The 22165-nt window shown below is 40.0% G+C and overlaps 2 protein-coding genes across 2 annotated transcripts in view; one reads left to right on the forward strand and one right to left on the reverse strand.

Moving 5' to 3' along the window:
• Positions 1–6842, reverse strand: part of PFKFB1 (6-phosphofructo-2-kinase/fructose-2,6-biphosphatase 1) — a 70678-nt gene extending 63836 nt beyond the window's left edge. Inside the window, 1 exon segment of the mRNA XM_075538375.1 lies at positions 6746–6842. Within this exon segment, the coding sequence (XP_075394490.1) occupies positions 6746–6842 (97 nt within the window).
• Positions 6843–9261: 2419 nt separating this feature from the next.
• On the forward strand, positions 9262–21650 carry APEX2 (apurinic/apyrimidinic endodeoxyribonuclease 2). Its single transcript, XM_075538377.1, is given in 7 exon segments — positions 9262–9277; positions 15955–16042; positions 17648–17739; positions 18403–18571; positions 19073–19219; positions 19823–19892; positions 21600–21650. Coding segments are annotated over 7 exon segments (633 nt in total).
• Positions 21651–22165: the final 515 nt, after the last annotated feature.

The following is a 22165-nucleotide window of genomic DNA, read 5'->3' on the forward strand; positions in this document are numbered from 1 at the left end:
CTTTGATTGTATTCTGACACATAGCAACCCCATACACACAGAATGAAACACTGCTCAGTCCTGAGCCATCCTCACATTATTTGGTATGTTTGAACTCATTGTTGCAGTCACTGTGTCAATCTATTTCCTTGACAGTCTTCCTCTACTTCACCATGATGCTATTTTCCAGGGTCTAGTCTTTACTGATAACATTTCCTAAGTTTGTGAAACAAAGCCTCGCCATCCTTGCTTCTAAGGTACATTCTGGTTGTACTTCTTCCAAAATAGATTTATTTGTTCTTCTGGAAGCCCATGATACATTTCATATTCTTTGACAGCACTATAATCCAAAGCATTAATTATTCTTTTGCCTTTCCTATTCATTTTTCAACCGTTAAATATATATGAAGTGATTGACAATACCATGGCTTAAGTCAGGTGCACCTTAGTCCTCAAAGTGGCATCCTTTCTCTTCAACATTTTAAAGAGGTCTTGTGCAGCAGACTTGTCCAATGAAACATGTCATTTGATTTTGTAACTACTTCCATGAGTGTTGATTGTAGATCCAATTAAAATGAAATTCTTGACAACTTAATTCTTTTCTCCATTTATCATGATGTTGTCTACTTGTTAGGATTTTGGCTTTATTACATTAAGTCAAAATCCATACTGAAGTGTGTAGGCTTCCTCAGAAAGTGCTTTGTGGTAGTTACGTAATCTGGTTTCAATTTGGGACTTGAGAGGATTAAGAGTGAAGAGGTGGAGTGTAGTCTGTAAATTGGGTCATAGCCAATGAGGCCTCTGTGTGGGCATGGCCTTCTCCTGAGGATTCTGGGAACTCATGTATTTCCTCCTTGATGACGGGAGACACTCTCTCTGCTCACTAAATGAAAGACGCTCTACTGACAATACATATGGCACTACACTGACAGAGCCTGTGCCCTGGAAGCTGAAGGAGCCACATGGAGACCCTGCCAGTGCTGAGATGCTTAGAATATCACTGGATCCACAAGATTTTGCACCCATTGGCCTGTGATCTTTCTGTATTTGGCATCATTGCATGCATTTTGTGAGACTGAAGAGAACTTTATAAATTGGTATTGGACATATGGTCTAATATCAGACTTAAGGACTTGACCTGGGCTGAGCTGGGATGTTTTCTCAATATTCAATTGTGCTTGTATAAATAGCTCTTTCCTATACACATGAGTGTATATGTATTTGTTTCTCTAGTCTACCCAGATTAACACGTTTCAAGTCATTTTCATTTTCAGCAAGTAAGATTGTGTCATCTGCATATCAAAATATGTTTTTCTCCAATCATGATGACTTCATATAGCCTAGTTTCTCTGATTATTTGCTCAGTATACAGAATGAGTACGATGAAAGGATACAACTGGCATATATCTTTCCAGATTTTAAGTCATGCATTATCCCTATTGTTCTGTCTGAACACCTGTCTTTGTCTATATACAGGTTTCACATGGATACAATGAAGTGTTCTAAATTTTCCATTCTTTACAATGTTATGCATAGTTTTTTATAATTTATATACTTGAAAGATTTTGCATAGTAAATAAAACACAAGTAGACATCTTTGTGGTATTGTGATAGCTAAAGTTTATTGTGCCAAACTGGCCAATAAACACGTGTGGGGTTAATTGAACGGCCAGGAAATAAATGGCTTGGTGAGCCTCACCTTTCTAGGTCTCAAGTCTCTTGCTTTCTGATGGTCGGACGAGGGTGCAGCTACCAGTTCCCTGCTTCAGATGGCAAGGATCATTTCCTGCAAGACATTCCTGAGGAGTAGCCACATGGACCTACCCTGATGTAGTCATGGGTGCTGGAGCAGCCTTGTCCAAGACCCCTGCCCGCTCTGAGATGCTTACACGTTCACTGATTCGGCTTTGCTCCTGCAGTCGGCATCATTACGTGTGTTTTGTGGGTGGAGGAGGACTTTGTGGATTGGTGTTGGACATATGGGCTAATGTTGGACTTGTGGGCTTGGGCAGCACTGGGTTGGGATGTTTTCTTGAGGTGTGCTTAACCTTTACGTAAAACTCTCTTGTACATGAGTTTTTGTGGATTTGTTTCTCCCACATACTCAAACTAAACAGGTATTCTCTGCTATTAGAGACATAATTGACATCAACAATGATATCCCTCATGCCATGTTCTCTTCTGATTAAAGCTTAAATTTTCATTAGCTCCCTGTCCATGTACTACTGCATTCATTTTTAAATTACATTCACCAAAATTTTGCTTGCATGTAAAATAAAATATTCCAAAATTTATTAATTATGTTCTTTAGAATGGACACATTTTGGTTCGCCAGGTAGTTGTCTTCGAATTTCTCGACATAGACTCGTGACTGCTTTCAGTACTGTATCAGGTGAAACATTGCAATTGGTATTCTGTCAACTGCTGGAGGCTTGCTTTTTGGTAATGCCTCAATGTACCTTGGAATATTTCCTTCAATATATTTTTAATTAGATGCTACGTTTGGAAATAGTTAAATGTCAACCAATTTCTGACTCTGTATTCTGTCCATTTTCTTTTGAGGTTTACTACCCAATTCAGTCATTTACCCAGAGAACCCTTCAATATTTTAACTTGAGGTTTGATATTTTTCTTCAGTTATTTCAGCTTGTGACATGGTGAGTATATCCCTTTTGGTTTTCTAATTGTAGGTCTTTGCACATTTCACTGTAATGCTTTAGTTTGTATTTCTCAAACTGCTCTTTGGAATTTTCTGTTGAAATCGTTTACTTCATCATATCTTCTATTTGCTTTAGTATCTCTGTATTCAAGAGCAAGTTTTAGACCTTTTTTTGGCATCCAATTTGGTCTTCTATTTTTTCCAGTCTTTTAAATTTTCTTTTGCTTTCTTCGTGTGTGATGTTCTTAAGGCCATCCCACAACTCATCTAAACTTTTGTCTTCAGTGTTCAGTGTGTCAAATCTGTACTTGAAATGTGTACATTAGTCCAAAACTGGTACAAAATGTGAATGTTTATTTTAAAAAGTATTGTTTACAATTACAACAAAAACAAATTACCAAGGACTTTGCACATCTTTAATCAATGGACTCTTTAAATATTAAATTATGAAATTTTAGGAGAGGAAGAATTATGAAATTTTATCCCAGTAAAATGAAAAAATCAAAATAAATAGAAAGACACACCTTGTTTAGGGGAGATTCAATAACAAACATACTAATGTTATAGACTGAATGTACTTACAAGCAAAATACCAAAAGGTGTGTATGTTACTATAAAAACTAATTCTAACATTTTATGGGGAAAGGCAATGGAAGAACAGCCAAGACATTTCATAATAGGAAGGATAAGAAGTGTAATAATAAGAAGGATAAGCAGTGCAGATGTAGAAGAATAATCACTGCAGAATTGTTCATGATAACCAAATTAGAAAATACCTAAATGCTCATCAATAGTAAATGAACTGTGAGATATTTATAAAATGTAGCCTTGGTGGCATGGTAGATATGCATTGGGCTTCTAACTGTAAGGTCAGATGTTCAAAACAAGCTGATCTTTTGGAGAAAGTCTGGACTTTCTACTCCTGTAAAGAGTTATAGTCTTAGAAATTCACAGGAGCAGGTCTACCCTGTCCTATAGGGTTGCTATGAATCTGCATTGGCTTGATGACAATGAGAATGAGTGAGTGAATATTGTATAGAAAGGAGAATGAGCAAGCTACAATTTGATGTAACAATGCAGGACTTACATAAATATAGTGATAAATGAGAAAAGAGAGTCACAGAAGAATGTCTACAACTGTTTAAACACTTTACACGTGTTAATTATTTTAATCCTCTGAATAACCTTATTAATGGATTGTTTGCCTCTTTTATCCACTTAAACCCTGTGTATGGTGGGGTCCAGCTAGGTCTTATACAGATACTGGTTCAAATACAGGTATTTCAGACCTGTCTGGTAACAACCTGGTCTCCCCTGCATGAGATATGGAACGGACATCGCAGAGGACAGGATTTGGCAACCACTATGAGGTCACTATGAGTCAAAATTGATTCCATGACAGTGAGTTTGGTTTTTGGTTTCTCAAGGATTTTGAGATTTGTGGCTTGACATAATTCAGTCAATTATTGTGTAATTATCTTGTATACCCAGAGTTTCATACCTAGCTATGGTGAATGGTAGCATAGAAATGACATAGAGTGAACATTTACTTAGGAGCTATTGTATGCCAGGCTCTGGGCTTGATACTGAGGAGATTGGACATAAAGACCATGCACCTATTTTCTTGTTTAAATAATAATGATTATAGCTAACAGTTACTGAGTGTTTGCATATGATGGACACTTATTTAAGGAGTTTACATGCTGCGGCCAATCTAATCTTCACAACAGCACAATTATTAGCTTCATTTTATTAGTTAAAAAACACAAACAGAGAGGGGTTAAGTAACTTGTCCATGGGTCACAGAGGCAAGAGGTGGTAGAGCTGGGACTCAAACCTAGATACTCTGGGTCTAAAACATTTTAATCATTGATCATCCCAGTAACACTAGGAAGTAAATATTAATTATGTTTTATAGCTGATGAAAGTGAGGTACAGAACTAAAGTACATATATTTATTTAGTATATTCTATATGACAGAGACTATAATAGGATATTTTGGTTAATTAGCTCTCTAACCTGAAATTAGAGTTCCCAGGAATATAAGGAAGTACCTATGTATGCAAAGTGACTTCCTGCCTGCCAGTTTGCAGTAGTTAAATAATCTGGTGTCAACTTGAGACTATTAAGAGTGAAGGGATGGAATCTAGCCTGTCAATCACGTCGCAGTTTGATGACCTCATTTGGGAGGCGCAAATGGAGATAAATAGCTCACTGGAGGCCAGATACACACTCACTTCCTGCTAAACATTTCTGTTGACAAGACTCATGGAGCTATGCTAGAGCCCTGGAGTTGGAAGAGCCACATGGAGACCGTGCCAGTGCTGCGATGCCTCCACTGCCACTGGGTCTACAAGACTTTCCACCCACTGGACTATGATCTTCCTGCATTTAGCATCATTGTATGTGTTGCATGAGTCTGAAGGGAATTCATAGGTTGGTACTGGACATATTGGGCTAAAAATGGACTTATGGAGTTGATCTGGACTGGGCTGGGATGTTTTCTGAACTTCCAGTTACTCTTTATATAAACCTTTTTCTTGTACACATTAATGGCTATGAATTTTGTTTCTCTAGTCTTCCCAGACTAACACACAACTAAACCCTGTTCACCCCTTGGAAGAACCAAGAGTGGTGGGTAAGTGGGCATTAACATAATTCTGTCTCATCTAGGCTCTTGATAAATGAGTGAAACTACTGGTAGAGAGAAGAATGAAGAACAGGAAGTTGACTCTCATCATTTTACTCCTCCATCCACTTTCAATTGTCTATATACTATATTCCACAAACTACACTTTTCCAGATCCCCTGAGTGATTATTCCTTCCCTCACTAGTCCTGAGTCTAGACATTCTCTAGCATTAGAATAGTGGAACCTGGGTCAACAGGTCCTTGAGATGTCTACATTCTACAGTCTATAGTGCCTTATCTCAGGCTACCTTATGTCTCCTTAGACCATAATCTTTGGGCTGTAAGCACCTTGGTTCATAACTCTCCTTTGTTTAATCCAGTTTTCAAAAAATATTTTGTTTGGTTTGCTTCTCCTTTGCCCCTGTCATTTTTTAATTTTTAATGTGTACATGACATTAGCAGATTGTCTTTAAGAGAATTAATCTCTTCTTTCTCCAATGTCCAGACGAGCAAAAGAAGGCAATGCGGGAAATATGACACCCAGATTTTCCAAGTCAGTTGGGTATAGGCTTATTAGAGGCATCTTAGAAAAGGAGAGAAGCAATATTGACCAGTAGTGTGGTACTGTATTGACGTGTCCCCTAAGATATGATGTCAGAAATCATCACCTTATTTCACTCAGGCACTATCAGCCATGTCCAAATTCTAGACACTTCACTGTGATTACCAAAATGAAACATTCTAACTATCATCATCAAATTAGAAACCTCAAAGTGATCCCTAGTGGTGGAGTAAGCTAAGTGTTGGGCTGCTAGCTGAAAGGTTAGCAGTTGGAATCCACTATCAACTCCGTGGGGAAAATATGAAGCCATCTGTAGGTTCAAAAAATCTATGGAGCAGTTCTACTGTGTTCTATAGGAGCACAGTAAAAATCAATGCAATTACAAGTACTATGATTTTTAAAACCTCAAATTTCAAACAAGAAGTGTTCTAAATAAGCACTGAATAAGTATGGAAAAGTTCTTAACCACAGATCCCACTGATTAAATTGGTCTTTATCTAACCCAGCAGTTCTCAACGTGTGGGTCGAGACCCCTTTGGGGGTCAAATGACCCTTTCACAGGGGCTGCCCAAATCATAATAGTAGCAAAATTACAGTTATGAAGTAACAACAAAAATAATTTTATGGTTGTGGGGTCACCACAACATGAAGAACTGCATTAAAGGGTCACGGCATTAGGAAGGTTGAAAACCATTTATCTAACCTTTATTCTTTTTCTGTATTATCTACTTCTCTCTTTTTATGTTTTCCCCTTTTATGACATTAGCCTTTGTCTAACAGATATTTTATCCAGTTACTCATCTCTTCCTACCTTCAAGTCAAAGAGGGGGGAGGAAGGGGATGCAAATTTTGCTCTCTTCTTTTACCCACTCTACCACCACCACCTCAAATTCCACATAAGCAAACTCCACTTACAGCCTCTTCTCCATTGCAGCCCGCTGATGCCACTGCTATGTGGAATCCAGGTCTTCTGCAGCCTTGTTTGGGTGAGTTCTCCCATCTCTCGGGACATCTTGGGTATTGTAGCTAATGATACTACTGTCCAAAGGTACCAGGTCTTAATTTCTACCTCACTAGCAGGGTTTTCTGTTTTGACCACAGAAGTAGGGGGACAGGGCTGGGATGAGGAGTGGACTTCTGTGCCTTCTAATAGCCTGTCTCCAGTCTCCTCTCTTTTTTCTCCTAGTCCTGGCCTGCCTCTGCTCCTGTATGTACCAATGGAGGCTTGGTTACAGGAGTGAAAGGTTAGGCAAAGGGCACCAAAGGCCTTTGAACTCTAAGAGCTGTGTACATGGAAGATAAGTTGGAGCCAGCAAAGAAAGTAGCCAGCAAGACAGCCCACATCTCTTTAGTTGCTTCTCTCCAATGAATAAAAGAGTAGTAGAGTATGCAAATAAAAGACCAAAGATCATATCCTGTGTAAGATGGGAAGGCAAAGGTGCTACAGGCAAGTCTAAGTGGCTTTTGCAGCTTTGAAATTTACACTAGGCCTAAGTAGAATCCCAGGTTCCAATCCAGAACCAGAAATCCAAGTCAGAAATGCAAAGTTCCCTAGTAGAAAAGACGCAAAAAATCTCAACCAAAAATTCAGTTTTAAGCTAGCAAATAAAATGCCTTAACAAAAAGTAGAAGGCTCGCTGCTTCACTCACCCTTTTCTCACACCAATGAAAATTGCATCACAATTCTTGTCTTCCTCTGGACTCTGCTGCCTTCCTTAACATGAAGCCTCTCTCTCCTAAAATGTGCTGCTGAGACACTCGTAGCAATGGACACCATCTGATCATCTTTATACTCTCCCTAGCCGAAGTTAAATAAATCAGGGTAAACCTGACACCTTGAGAAGAAAAATGAGTATAGCCAAAAGTGGGGATAAACATGGTAGGTACCTGTCCACATAGTTCCCAGTTGCCATTAGATACCCCAAAGGAAAAGCATCATGATCAGAATCTGACTAAAGTTCTTCATGTCAAGGCTTGGTGATAGAGATATAAAACAAAGGGCACAGCAGGATGTGTGTGTGGAGCAGGAAGCAATGACCTCAAAGTATGACAAGTCCTTTGGCCAGAGCCAATTCACCTATATGTCTCTTTCTCAACTCCCCTTCCTCCAGTTGTTATGAGACTTTCATGTATAGGACACATATAACTGCAAATTTCACCTGGATGATGTCCAAGTATGCTGTTACTTCATTCTTTTTCAACCTCCCCAGTCAATCTCCAGTGATTGGCTGCAAAGATGCTCAACATTGCACTTGGTTGGGTTACATAGGGACAATCTCTTGAGGGTAGAAATCTCTGATCCTTGATCCTAATATTCTCAGTTCCACTGTGCCTTATAAGAAGTTCACCAAAACACATTTTCAGTCAGCACTCCAGTCTACATAAAGATTCATTCCCCTCCAGTCTTTAAATACACCACAGATCCCACCTATACAAATTATCCTACTAAGGCAGTAGTAGATCACAGTACTTAAGAACAATGAGCTCTGGAGATATGCAGTTTTTTGTGTCAGTAAGCTCATTCTGACTCATATCTACTCTATATGGCAGGATAGAGCTTCCCTATAGGGTTTCCTAGACTTTAATCTTCATGGAAGCAGACCACCAGATCTTTTCTCCTACAGAGCTGCTGATGGGTTTGAACCATCAACCTTTTTTGTTTGCAGCTCATTGCACCACCAGGTCTCCCATCTCTTCATGTTGCTGGTTGAGATTACGAACAAAACATAGCTTTTTGGTGTTTCAGTTTTTTAATCTGTAACATGGGAATGATAAGAGTATCTTCTTTCTTAGGGTTATTGAAGATCCATTGTATTAATATGTACACATAAAACAAGCTGGTAAATGATCAATATATATTACTTGTCACTGATGGGAAATTGTTGGACTATTAATCACATGGATTTTTTTAAAAACACTGTGACCAGGATCCTTGGAGGTGCAGTGTTTAAGTTCTCTGCTGCTCACCAAAAGTTTTGAACCAAAAAAAAAGGAGGACCTGATGCAAGGGGATTGAGTGGAGAGCAAATGCTTTGAGAATGATTGGGGCAGGGAATGTATGGATGTGCTTTATACAATTGATGTATGTATATGTATGAACTGTGATAAGAATTGTATGAGCCCCTAATAAATTGTTAAAATTAAAAAAAAAATTTTAAAGATTAAAAAAAGTGATAATAGCAGCAAATGTACAAAAGTACTTGTATGGGTTGTGATAACAGCTGTTAAGAGCCTCTAAAAGAATGTTTTTATTTTAAAAATGCTAAGCTAAAAAAAAATAGACTCAATCAGACTCAATGATTGTGAGGATGGTGCAGGACCAAGCCTGGTTCAGTTCGATAGCTATTAGTTGGAAGAGACTCGATGGCATCTAACAACCACAAAAACAGGATCACAGTAAATTTACCGAGATAATCCAGGACAATCTCACGATGTTAACCAGGATTGGTAAGCAACTTTCAAATGTGTTTGAGTCAATTGAACATACCCTGGCTTGGGTCAGGCACCCCTTAATCCTAATAGTGACATGCTCTTTAAAGAAGTCAGGAAGCAAATGTGCCCAGTGTGATGTGTGCTTCAAGTTCTTCACTGCTGCTTCCAAGAACACTGACTGTGCATCCAAAGAAATGGAATTTTTGACAGCTTCAGTCTTTTCTCCATGCATGAAGATGTTTATTGGTCTAGTTGTAAGGAATTTGGTTTTCTTTAAAATGGATTGCAATTTATACTGAGGGCTGCAGTCCTTGATCTTCATCAGCAAGTTCTTTAAGTCCCCCTCCCTTTCAGCAAGCAGGTTGCGTCCTCTTCATGTGGAAACTTGTTAATAAACCTACCTCCAGTCCTGAAAAAAAAAAAGTTTTGAACCACCACCTACTCAGCGGGAAAAAGATGTGATAGTTTGTTTCCATAAATATTTACAAGATTGACAACCCTATGGGGGCAATTCTACTCTGTCCTGAGTTGGAATCAACTTGATAGCAAAGGGCTTGGTTTGGATTTTAACATTGTGATTCTCCTTTCTGAAGATTACCTCTTTGACTAATCTGAAACCTATATTGTAAGGTTGAACATACAGGAAGCACTCAATAAAGGAAGCTTATAGTATCAGTGAAAAAGTTAACATTTATAATACTTAAAAAACAATAAACCATTTAGAAGAATGAATTATTTCTAAAATTTAGATTTACTTATGTTAGAGTTGAAATGCCCTTTAGATATCATTTTATCTAACCTTGTTGGAACTGAGGACTAGAGTAAAGATGTAATTTTCTACCGTCAAGTAGAAAATCAGTGAGAAAGTAAGAGTAGAGCCCCAAGGGGCCTAATTACTCCACGTCTAGCATTTTCTTTGGCTAATGGATCAATCTAGCTTGATTTAAGAGTACCATCTTGGAACTCATAGAAAAAACTAGTCTACAGGACAAATAGTTTAATGCCTCAACTAACCTGAAACCAAGAACTAGATGATCCAGCAGCAACCACTACTGAACATTCTAAACAGGGCCACAATGGGTGGACTCTGAAAGAATGGGAGAAAATTGAGAAACAGAACCTCAAATTCCTCATAGATAGCAATAAAAACAACAACAAAACCAGACTTAGTGGGCTGGTTGAGACTAGAAAACTCCCAAGACTGCTGCCTTGAGATATTCTTAAATGTTGATTCTAAACTAACCCCTGAGGCTAACTTGTAGTTAAATAACAGATAGATTTAAAGATATTGAATATCACCTGTAAGTACCATGCTCCTTTAAAATACCTTCTGTATATATTACTAAATGATCAAATAATTACTTTAAAGCAATGATGAGATTGTAAAAGGGTAGGAGAACTAGATTAAGGGAAGCAGAACAACTATAAGAATAGATATGATGCCAATGCATTTCGAACAATGCAACCATTGTGACTGAACAATTTGGGTAGAATTTGTTGAATGGGAACCTAAACTGCTGTGTTTTCATGGAAATAATACCTTTTTTAAAAAGAGTGTGTTCTTTGAGATTAGCTTAGAATTTCTGGAATCTCCTATCTACGCTTTGGAAGAGATACAGCTCTCCTGATTCTACTGTGTCTCCCAACTGATATCACTGCTAAAATCATGAACTCAACTGTACCAAATTGCATTATGTTTTCCATGGCCCCCAGATCAACAAAATATCTTTTATCCTTACAAACATCCTCATAGTCTCACACAGAAACAGGTATGGCATTAATGAGAGGAAAGTGGCTTGTCCAAGGTAATCCAGCCAATCACATAACCCATCATCTATGTGGACAGTTTGCTCTCATGACCTTGCCAAGAGGAAAGATAATTTTAGTATCAAGAAATCTGAGATAGGCTGGTGTAATTTAGCAAAGTCTGAAAAGGAAGCCTGGGATCTAGTTTCCAAAACCCAACTTAAAACTGCCTAGAACTAGCTGTGAGACTAATCACTGTTACTAATTCTGATCCTAATTACAGAATAACACATGCTTTCTTGAAAGACCTCAGTCTGTCATTCAAGGCTTTTGCTTTTCTAAATCAAGTCCCAAGCTACTTTTCCAGCAGTGTGTCTTCCTAGGCCCTATGCTCAAACTGTACAAACTTACTGGGTTAAAAAAATACTCGGTGTACTTTTGAACTTTGGTCGCTTGCACAGCTTGGAATATTTTCTCTTCCCTTCCATTCTCAGTGAAATTTAACTCACACTTGAAAGCCTCATCCTGTGGTCACTTCTCCTGGGAAGCCTTCCTATATACTTGATGCAGGCTTTGCCTTTGTTTCTGTTGCTGACCATATACACTCATCTATCTATATGAGCAAGTATCCACCAGTGTTTTAAGGGTATACTTCCCCACTGGATTGAGAATTCCTTGAAGCGGGTCACTAGATTTCAATATCTGTGATCTGTGCTTGTAGTGTCCCTGACACAGAGGAAATACTCATTCAATATGTTTTTGTGCAATCTATATCTCTCTGATATAGATATGATGCACATATAGACAAATAATCACAGTTCAATAAGGTAAATGCTTTTATGGAGAACCATGTTGGCAATTTGATCTGAGGGTAGAAGGTGGTAGTTATAAATGCTCCTCAACTTTAAATGGGGAAGAACAGATTCAATGATCTAATGAAATCAAAAGGTGTAAATGAAGTGACTTCAGCAAAAGGCTCACCATCAGAGACTCAAAATCAAGAACTGAGAGGCTGATTTGAAGATGTGGCTATCTCTAGGGAGAAAAATATGTACACTCTGACTTTTTCAAGCCCTACAAATCCTGACCCTCTTCCTCAAGTACAGTGTGTTTATCTGTGTGTGTGTGTGTGTGTGTCACATTAAAAGCAGGTAATTCTTTGAGTGTGTGGGTGTGAATTCATTTGCCAAGTTGTATGTGGTACAGAGGCCAAGTGCATGCATCTGATTATCAGGTCTTCTGTAGTAGGAGCCTGGATTTATTCCACTCTCAGTCACTGCCTTGGTCCACTATTCCCCCACAATTTATCAGCCCAATGTCTGGAGCCAAATGCTCACCCTACAAACCATAGTCACTCAGGGAGAAGAGCAGTTGAGGGCTGGAGATGGGGACATTGGTATTACCTATGTAGGATACAAGAAAAACAAGATCACTAATCTCAGATGGAGCATTAACGTCCTGAAATATCTCTAAAGGATTTTAGTTTTTGCCATTGCTCCTATCTTGACCTTCAGACAGCTGGCTAAGGGAAGTAGTCTAAGGACTGATTTTCATTTTACTGAGGGAATATTCAAGTCCAAAAAGCTGGAGAGCTTGTTCAAAGTGACATAGCAAACCAACCCTACTTTATGCACCAGTGGGTAGGCAAGAGGTATAATAATCTCTATCACTCAAAACTGGAATAGACCAAACTGGAGAGACTTGCAAAAATGTTAAGGAACTGCACTTTGGACCAGTGCCTTAGAGACAGGCTATAATGGATTTTAAAATAGATATAGATTGATATATTTAATTTTAGATATAGACCAGATAAAGATAAAATCTTTCCTTCCATTCTGTCATCCCTTTAATCCACATTTCAACTGACCACCTAGCCAAAGAAATTTGTTTACAAAGAGATTAAATAATGCATGTGGATTTGTGTAACTCCTAAGCACTTTTCCTTTTTTTTTAAACTTACCTGTTCTCTTAGAGGTTTTTTCTTCCATTGCTAATTATCCAACATCGGGCTTTCTTGAATTTACAGACCCTCAAAGCAGGCCCAGTGGGTGACATCAAAGAGAGAGCTTGGAGATGTTCTTTGGTTCATTGGGAAGGTTGGGAATGTACCCATGGTAAGGGCGGGGGTGTACTGTGTTAAAATATCAGTTGGTACAGTTGCCAAAGAAGTTTCTGGGCACCCAGAGCCTTTTCTCCTTAGACCAACTATGTTTTCACCTTACCCCAAAGGTCAGAACTAATATTAACAAGCCACTGTAGGACAGGGAAATTAAAACCAGCAAATGAAGACAGGCAAGAACTGGATTCTCCTGGGGCTGAGTTTCAGATTAGTCTTTGGTGTAAATGGGAACAGTCTCTTAGTAGGGATTAACTTGTCAATATGCAACAAGAAGAATTGAAACATTCCTTCACTTTGTGCTAGTTTCCCTACTCCTGGTACTCAATCCTGAGTTAATAATTTCCAAAACATGCAAATACTCAAGTCACCAAAATACTTTATTTAAATTCAGAACTATTTTCTGTTGGAGAAGAAACAGCTTCTTGAGAATTTTCTGCATTCATTGAGGATGGAGTTTCTTTTTTTTATTATTGGGGCTCGTACAATTCTTATCAAAATCAATACATACATCCATTGTGTCAAGCACATATGTGCATTTGCTGCCATCATCATTCTCAAAACATTTGTCTTCTACTTGAGCCCTTAATATCGGCTCCTCATTTTCCCCCTCCCTCCCCACTCCCCCCTACCTCATGAACCCTTCATAATTTATAAATTATTATTATTTTGTCATATGTTACACTGGCCGACATCTCCCCCCACCCTCTTCTCTGCTGTTCATCCCCCAGGGAGAAGGCTATACATAGATTATTGTAATCAGTTCCCCTTTCCACCCCACATTCCCTCCACACTCCAGGCATTGCCACTCTCACCACTGGCCCTGGAGGAGTCATCTGTCCTGGATTCCCTGTTTCTAGTTGCTACCTGTACCAATGTACTTCCTCTGGTCTAGCCAGATTTATAGGGTTGAATGGGGATCATGATAGTGGGGGCGGGGGAGGGCATTTAAGAACTAGAGGAAAGTTATATGTTTCATCGTTGCTACCCTGCACCCTGACTGGTTTATCTCCTCCTCACAACCGTTCAGTAAGGGTGTGTCTAATTGCCTACCAATGGGCTTTGAGTCTCCACTCTGCACTCACCCTCATTTACAATGATATGATTTTTTGTTCTTTGATGCTTGATACCTGAACCCTTCAACAGCTCGTGGTTACACAGGCTGGTGTGCTTTTTCCATGTGGGCTTTGTTGCTTCTGACCTAGATGGCCGCTTGTTTATCTTCAAGCCTTTAAGCCCCCAGATGCTACATCTTTGGATACCTGGGCACCAGAGGATGGTGTTTCTAAAACTGGACTAAGGGGCAAAAAATATTGATGCTACAAGTTTGGGCAAGAAACATAAAGATGCAGTTATCCTTCTTCCTGGTAATTGGATATGTCTATTATTTCTATTTTATGCTTTCAAAAACAACCCATGAACCAGTTGATGCTTTTGCTATTGTCATTTGTATTGGCAATACTGATTGCCACCTATATGTGCCGATGACTCCACAGATTACACATTGGGGTACTCTGCAGGATAAAAATGAGGTTGTCTAATTCTTTAAAGATTCATAGCCTCGGCAACCCTTAATGAGCTGCTCTAGTCTGTTCTATAGGGTTGTTATGAATTGGAGTCCACTCAATGGGAATGTGTTTTTATTCCCTTTGGTTTGGGTTTTGTTTTGGTAGTGTTAGGGGCTGGAGCTAACAAGATGAATCAGAATTGGCCATTGTTCTCGAGCTACTGGCAATCAGTCCAGTAGCAACAGAAATGGAAATAATTGAGAGGTGTGCATTGTGATAAGTACTATGAAAAATGAACCATTAGATACTGCAGAGCCCCCTGTGGAAAAGATCTGAACAGGAGAAAGGGTTTCAGGAAAAATGGTAGGGAAGCACATTTAAATTCTTTGGTTTGATTTTACTCCTCTGAGAAAAGGAGTCAAGAGCAAATATATGTCAGATCACATGTTAGAGGGATGCTATGAAGCCCCCTGGGTCATGCAACCAGTTAATGCACTACATTAACTGAAAGTTTGGCATTGGGTCCACCCAAAGGCATTCAAAAGAAAGGTTTGGCAATCTCCTTTCCCCCACCACCCCTTTAAAAAAAAAGCCGTTGGAAACTATGTAGACATAGTTTATATGTATGAGTCCCCAAACAGATAATAGGTAAAGGATGGAATGGAGACGTAAACCCTTTTCCCTCATTTAAGGCCCGAGGCTTCCACCCTTCAGGTCCTCCTGCTTAGTAGGATTCTTTCTATGCTATTCCTTCCAGCCACGAAGCTCCCTGTATCACCCCTCTTGCACTTTTCCTCCACAAGCCTTAGTCATTCGACTGCTAGTGAAGTTGCGAAGGTTACTCTTGGAGAGCAAGCCCCACAGCAATCTGCGCACTAGGGGCAAAATGACCCACAGTGTCTGATACTGTTGCTGGAAGCGGCAAAATCCCCTTTGTAATTGATCAGAACCACCCATCAGGTTTTAAACAGAGGAGAAACACGGTAGGACTCCAGTGGCCAGGTTAACAAGCAGATTTGACAGCAGAAACATAACTAAAGGGCTCCTTCTATTCATTTTTCCTAGGTGTCAGCACCACCCACTCAGCTCTTTCGGAGGCTTCTCCCACAAGAGAAAACCCAAGGAAGTCCCGCCCTTCTTGGGAGGACTCTTTTACATACACATGAAGACGCTTTTGAAAATGTGCATTGTGGGAGGGACTTAGTCTTTTGCGTCTGTGGTTTTGCTGGTGCTTTCCTGCGCTGTGGTCCAGAAGGCTTTGCAGTTTACATTCAAAATGTTCCACTTGGCATGTTGGAACATCAACAGAATACGAAGCTAAGGGCACAGCAACCGCGGGGCCTTGACCTTGAGGCGTCTTTTGGATGAGTTAGATGCCGACATTGTCTGTCTTCAGGAGACCAAAGTGACGAGTGACGTTACTACACTTCCCCCTTTACGACAGTTTTTGCCTCCTGACCCACTTCTTTCTACTTTCCAATCCTAGACGCCAGCTCAGAATCCTGAAACTTTTTCCTTAAACCTCCTTGTGCCACCTCAGTTTAGATATCCTCTGCTCCTTGGAAATCTTCATCCCCACTTATATCCTCTGATTCTTATTCATCATCCACCTCCCCATTCTGAGTTCCCTTTCCTGCATCTAGCCTCCATTTTAGATCCTCAATTCCCTTTAATAGATAGCCCCATTTACTGTCCAGTTCAAATCCCCCAATTTCTACCTTTTCTCCTACCTAAACTTCTTGTTAGTTGCAGTGGAGGCTACACCTCTTGGAGTTCCCCCTGTATTCAGAGTGGAACTACTCCATAAGGTTTCAAGGCTCTAATCTTTCAGAAGCAGATTTCCAGAACTGCCTTCTGAAGCACCTCTTGGTAATTGTTTGTGCCACCCAGAGACCCTAAACTTAGATCCCCTAAGTTCCTCTTGCCTCCATTCATTTCCATCCCAGCTCAATTTCCTGATTCCTTCCCTATCCCACACACACTCCTCATAACTAGCTGTTTCTATACTAGCGGTTCGCAACCTGTAGGTTGAAACCCCTTTGGGGGTCGACTAACCCTTTCACAGGTGTTGCCCAATTCAAAACAGTAGCATAATTACAGTTATGCAGTAGCAACGAAAATAATTTTATGGTTGGGGGGGGGTGGTCACCGTAACGTACAGAACTGTATTAAAGGATCGCGGCATTAGGAAGGTTGAGAATCACTTCTGTACTCTCAGCTCCCTGAATAAACTCCCTCTCACATTCCCAGTTCCCTTCCTCTCCTATCCTTCTCCCACTCTCAGTGCCCTCTCCACCTTTAGCTCTGACTCTTCCTCCTCCTAGGTAATGTGCCCTCTTCCACCAATTCAGACACCAATTCCTTTTGTATTTCCCACCTTTCTAGCACCATCATGGTCCCTTCATTTTTCCTCTCAACTACCATGTATTCAAGAAATTAACCTACAGCTGCAATTCTAGGCCTTTGTGTGTAGTGAGAGGTTGGAGACGGAGGCGCAGAAGGAGATGAGGCTTAGTCAGGATTAAGAAGTATAGGGAGGCTTTATTAAGGTGAGGGAAAACTCGTAGACAAGTTCCGCAACCTAATGAGTTAGGTCAGGGAAGCCATAGTCTGTTGATGAGGCGGTGGGAGATGTATAGGGTTCAAGCTAAGGAAGTATACACTAATAGAAGGGAGAATTTTTGTTGCTTTATTGCTTGCAGCTGCAGGGCCTGGAGTCAGGATGCCATCTGGATTCCTGGGAGGTCATCTTGTTGTTTGCAGACCTGCTCTTTGAAGTGCTGGGGAAGGGGCGATACAGATCATCCTGGGAAGGTAAATAGCTTCCTGGGGTGCTGGGGCAGGAGTTGCATAGTTCAATAGGTCATCCATCTTCCCAAGAGGCTAGGAATGGGGGCCCTGAAGTTACATCTTCCTGAGGAGCCAGAAAGGAGGTGGGGGCTGCCTGGTCCGGACAGACCCAAGCATGTACCTGAGTCCTCATTCTATCTTTGACTTAATCTTTTTTCTTTCTCTAAGGGATGTGCTGGCAGAGCCCCTGGAGATTGTTGAGGGCTATATATCCTATTTTAGCTTCAGCCAAAACCGTCGTGGCTATTCCTATTCGGGTAAACGGGGTTTTCTTTGAATAAGAGATAGAGGGGAATATGATGGAATGGCTTCCAGTATTTGTTGAGAAGATAATAAAAGATTTAGGTTTTTAGTCCACAACAGAGCTCAAACCAATAAAATTAAGTTTTTTTTAATTAAGTTTTATGAAGTATCATCTTATGTATAAAATCAACCTGTGGGGTCTAAGAAGGACATTAGTGTGGGGGTTAATTGTGTGAACATAACTTCCTACATCTTCCTAGCTCTGTGCCCTCTGGCAAGTGAGTCTTTGTGCCTCTGGATCTTCAGTAGGAAAATGCAGATAATGTCTATTTCCTAAGGTTCTTACCAAGATTAAATTAATCAATCTATGTGATAATTATACCAAAAGAAACAACCCCTACCATCAAGCAAAGTATAATAGCTATCGCTTACTGAGTACTTAACATGTATCCATATAAAACACTTAGAATACTAGCTGTTAGTATTATTCTGTGGCTTTTATAGAGGGAACGACTGAGGCGCCCAAGTTTGAATAGAGTTTCCCCAGATTCTCATGAGTTTGTAACAGAGCCACACTTTATAAAGATGCTTCAGGTGTGTGGGAGCAATTGAAAGGAGAGAGAGTCTACATTAGGCTTTCAGTCCTGCTGAGAGTATTCTTCTGTCTCTGGGTGTAGCCACACTCTGTAAGGACAGCTGTACCCCAGTGACTGCTGAAGAGGGTCTGAGTGGCTTGCTTAGAACTCAGAATGTGGGTTGCTATGGAAACATGAATGAGTTCACCCAAGAGGAACTTTGGGCTATGGATAATGACAGTCGGGTCTTCCTTACACAGCACAAGATCTGGTAATGGCCTATATCTCTTTGCAGCTGGTTGTATTTTGCAAGTATGTTGACTTCAAACTTTACCTTATAAACATGCATTTACTATGCAAAAGTTTTCAGGCTTGCCTTTGCTTTCTAGTCTTGACTAGACTACTCGCTATGTGACCTCAGTCAAATCCTTGTCTATTCTAAACCCTGAGTAGTTTATCATTACAGTAGGGGTGCTAGCCTGGAAGTCCAGCTCTCATTACCATATATACTTCAAAAGCAACTTAGCTGAACTTATTTGCCTTAATTTGTTCCTTTTTCTTGGTGTCCTGTCTTCGTGAATGGCAACACCATAACATGATTTATCTTGTGTCCTCATAGATGTTCATTTTTCTATCTCACCTGTAGTCATCACTGTCCTTGAACTTTATATGCCAGCTCATTTATGTCTCTCTAAAACTTTTCTGTTCCATTAGACAGATGGCCATTTGAGTGGAAAATACATGGTAAGGGGAGGATTTATCTTCTCATTAGCACATGGGAAGGACAGGAGAGGACCTTGACATTAATCAACATGTATTGCCCCCATGCAGACCCTGGAAAACCTGAGAGGTTGGCCTTTAAGATGAGTTTCTATCGTTTGCTACAGATCTGAGCAAAAGCCCTCCTGGCGGCTGGCAGGTACTGCAGTCCTAGGCAGCAAGACTTCCTTGAGTTTGTCCTAAGTGACCAGCCCTGGGTGAGCCCTGGTGGCATAATGGTTACACATTGGGCTGCTAACCACAAAGTCAGCAGTTCAAAACAATTAGCCTCTCCATGGGAGAAAGACAATGGGTATATTAATCTCTTAAACCAGAGATGAGATGAAGAAGGTAAGGAATAGAAGCAAATTAAAAGTCTTGGTCAAGAAAGCCTGAAAGAGTTCCAGGGAGAGACAGGAAAGGTGAGGGTAGGCTAGAGTACTCAGAGGATTCCTAAAGGCCATGGTATATCTGAACTCAACTTTGAAGGACCAGAGAAAGATGCCATTGGGTACAGATCAATGAGGCAATCAAGTTTAACTGAGATCAATGTGACCTTTAAATATCAGAATTGTTAGAAATGCAGCAAAGTTAAAGTAAGATTTGGAGCAGTAGGCTACTATGAATTGCTATTGGCTAGAAAGCCCCCAATAGGAAATGACCTATCTGAGCTTCTAGTGGTTCAGGAAAACGTTTATGAAGTCAGGACTATTGCTTCCCATTCTTGATTGTCCAATTGATAACCCACTTAATAATTTTTCAGCCATGTGATCATCCTGTATGACCTGAACACAGCTCACTGTCTGATTGATCACTGGGATGCAATCAGTCAGGTAAGGCTCTCTGCAGATGCCTAAAACCATCTCCTCAATGGTTCTGCTTAGCGCATTAATCAATGTTGGGTTTTGGGCTGGTGGAAGGTTATTTCATGAAAAAAGAGAAAACTTTACAATACTATCTTCAAAACACTGATGATTGATGGCACATTTAGTAGGCATTACTGACCCTACTTTTGGCCTGGCCTTGAGATGTGTGCTAATGATTTATTATGATTTAGATATAGCGCTTAGGTTATTGAAGTTCTCTATTTGGTGGTGGTGGGCTATAGACATACAACCATCAAATTATAGAATCCTGTCCTTACAACTGAGATAGAGAGGGAGAACACAGGAGACTGGAGAATCCAAGAGTTAAGATTCTTAGGCTAGTCTAGATATCAGAGAAGGTACATACAAATATCTAAAACTTAAAGATGAATAGAACTAAGCTTGGGGTAGGGGAGGGAGCAAAGCATTCTAGTGAAAATCCAATGGAAATGCAAGTTCCATTATTGTTAGAGAGGAGAGGGAGATGAATGGCAGGGGGTGTAACTGGAGAATCCTTTAGCATCTAGACTTCAAGGACCTCAAACTTCTTATTGCCTTGGTCATTTCCTTACCACTGTTCTTCCTTCTCACAAACCTTGGATAACTTTCTGTAAATCTGTGATGCAGAGAGGACATCCATGCTTGGCATTCAAGGCTCTGGTCTGTGCTCGGTCTCCATTTTCAGCCTCAATACCACTGTACACTTTACCCGCTCTATTTAAGTTTTCTCCTTTGCCCTTTTAAAAGTTTATTCTCATTCTAGTTTTGCTTTATGCCCTGAACTGATGGGCTTTCTTTACCTTCTGTCTTTTATTATAGTAACCTCATACTTAAGTTCTCAGCCAGTGGTTCTTAAACATTGACTACACATCAGACAAATTGCTTTTACAAAAATATCAATACCAAAGTACCACCCTCGAGCAATTAAATCATAATATCTTGGGTGTAAGACAAGGGTAATAGTATGTTTTAAAAGCTAGGGTGATTTTACTGTACAATCAGGCTTGAAAACCACTATTCTTGAATCTCCAAACCAGTTATCATCTTGACTTGCTTAATGCAAAAAGAAATCAGTAACTTATTCTGACACAGTCCTACTCAACATATAGCAAACTTCCTTGGTGAGATAAAGATTAAGGTGTGGCTTTCAGCTAGAAAGAAGGCAGGATATGAGATAATGAGAGACTGATGATGGTATGTGGCAGGTAGAAAGGAGTGGAGAATGTGCACTATATACAAGCCCTTTAGTGCATCCTTTCTGTGCTCCTCATCAGGCATTCACTCGAGTCTGATCTTTCTTTTTCCTATTGATAGCATCATATACTTTCATGCCTTATCTTTTTAGTTAAGAAACTTTCCAGGTTTATCAAGTATGCCTCCTGAATTTTTTTCCTAAGGAAAAGAGAGCTAATAGTATTTGGTCACATGATAAACACAGTATTTACAAAAGAGTAGAATATGTTCACTTCCTACCAGACCTACCCTTCTAGTCTTGTCCTCTCCCTAAATTTCACCATCATTCCCTTAATTGTTCTGACTAGAAATGTGAGAATAGTGCTAGTATGGTCTTCCTTCTTTACTCAATTCCCATAATAACTTGGTAAGCAAGTACAGTACTTTTGATTCCAGCTCCAAATAATCTTAATTTCTGTGCTTTTTCTCTTTTGCCTCTAGCTTTGTGACTTAAATGACCATAATCTTTTGCTTGTATGGGCTTTCAAATAGTCTCCCAGCCTAGTATTCTACCCCCAGTCTCTCCTCCACTTAAGTCTTTTGGTTCCATTGCACCTTCCCTCCACAGGCCTATCATAGAAGCTGCCCTCTCATTTGGAACAGGTCCTTTCTATTCCTACTTAGCCTTCACATATCAGCTCCAGATCACATCCTAAAAGGAAACCTCCTTGGTCCCTAGGGCTAGATTAGATCACCACTTTGTCCCTGGCATATCTGGTACCTAATAAATATTCTAGAATCATTTGCTACAATGAATGAGTGGATTGGATAAATGGATTGGGGATCGGAGCCAAAGGAAATATTCAACCATGGGTCCTTGGAGTAGTTGGGTGAGTGTAGGGGATAGGATTTTGTGGTTAGAGCTCAATGAGAGCTTTTATACACACAAAAACCAAACCAAATTCACTGCCATTGGGTCAATTCTGACTCATGGTCACCCAGGGTAAGATACAAAGTGTAGAACTATCCCTGTGTGTTTCTGAGACTAGAACTCTTTGTGGATGTAG

This window comes from Tenrec ecaudatus, chromosome X (assembly GCF_050624435.1).
Source record: "Tenrec ecaudatus isolate mTenEca1 chromosome X, mTenEca1.hap1, whole genome shotgun sequence".
NCBI lineage: Eukaryota > Metazoa > Chordata > Mammalia > Afrosoricida > Tenrecidae > Tenrec > Tenrec ecaudatus.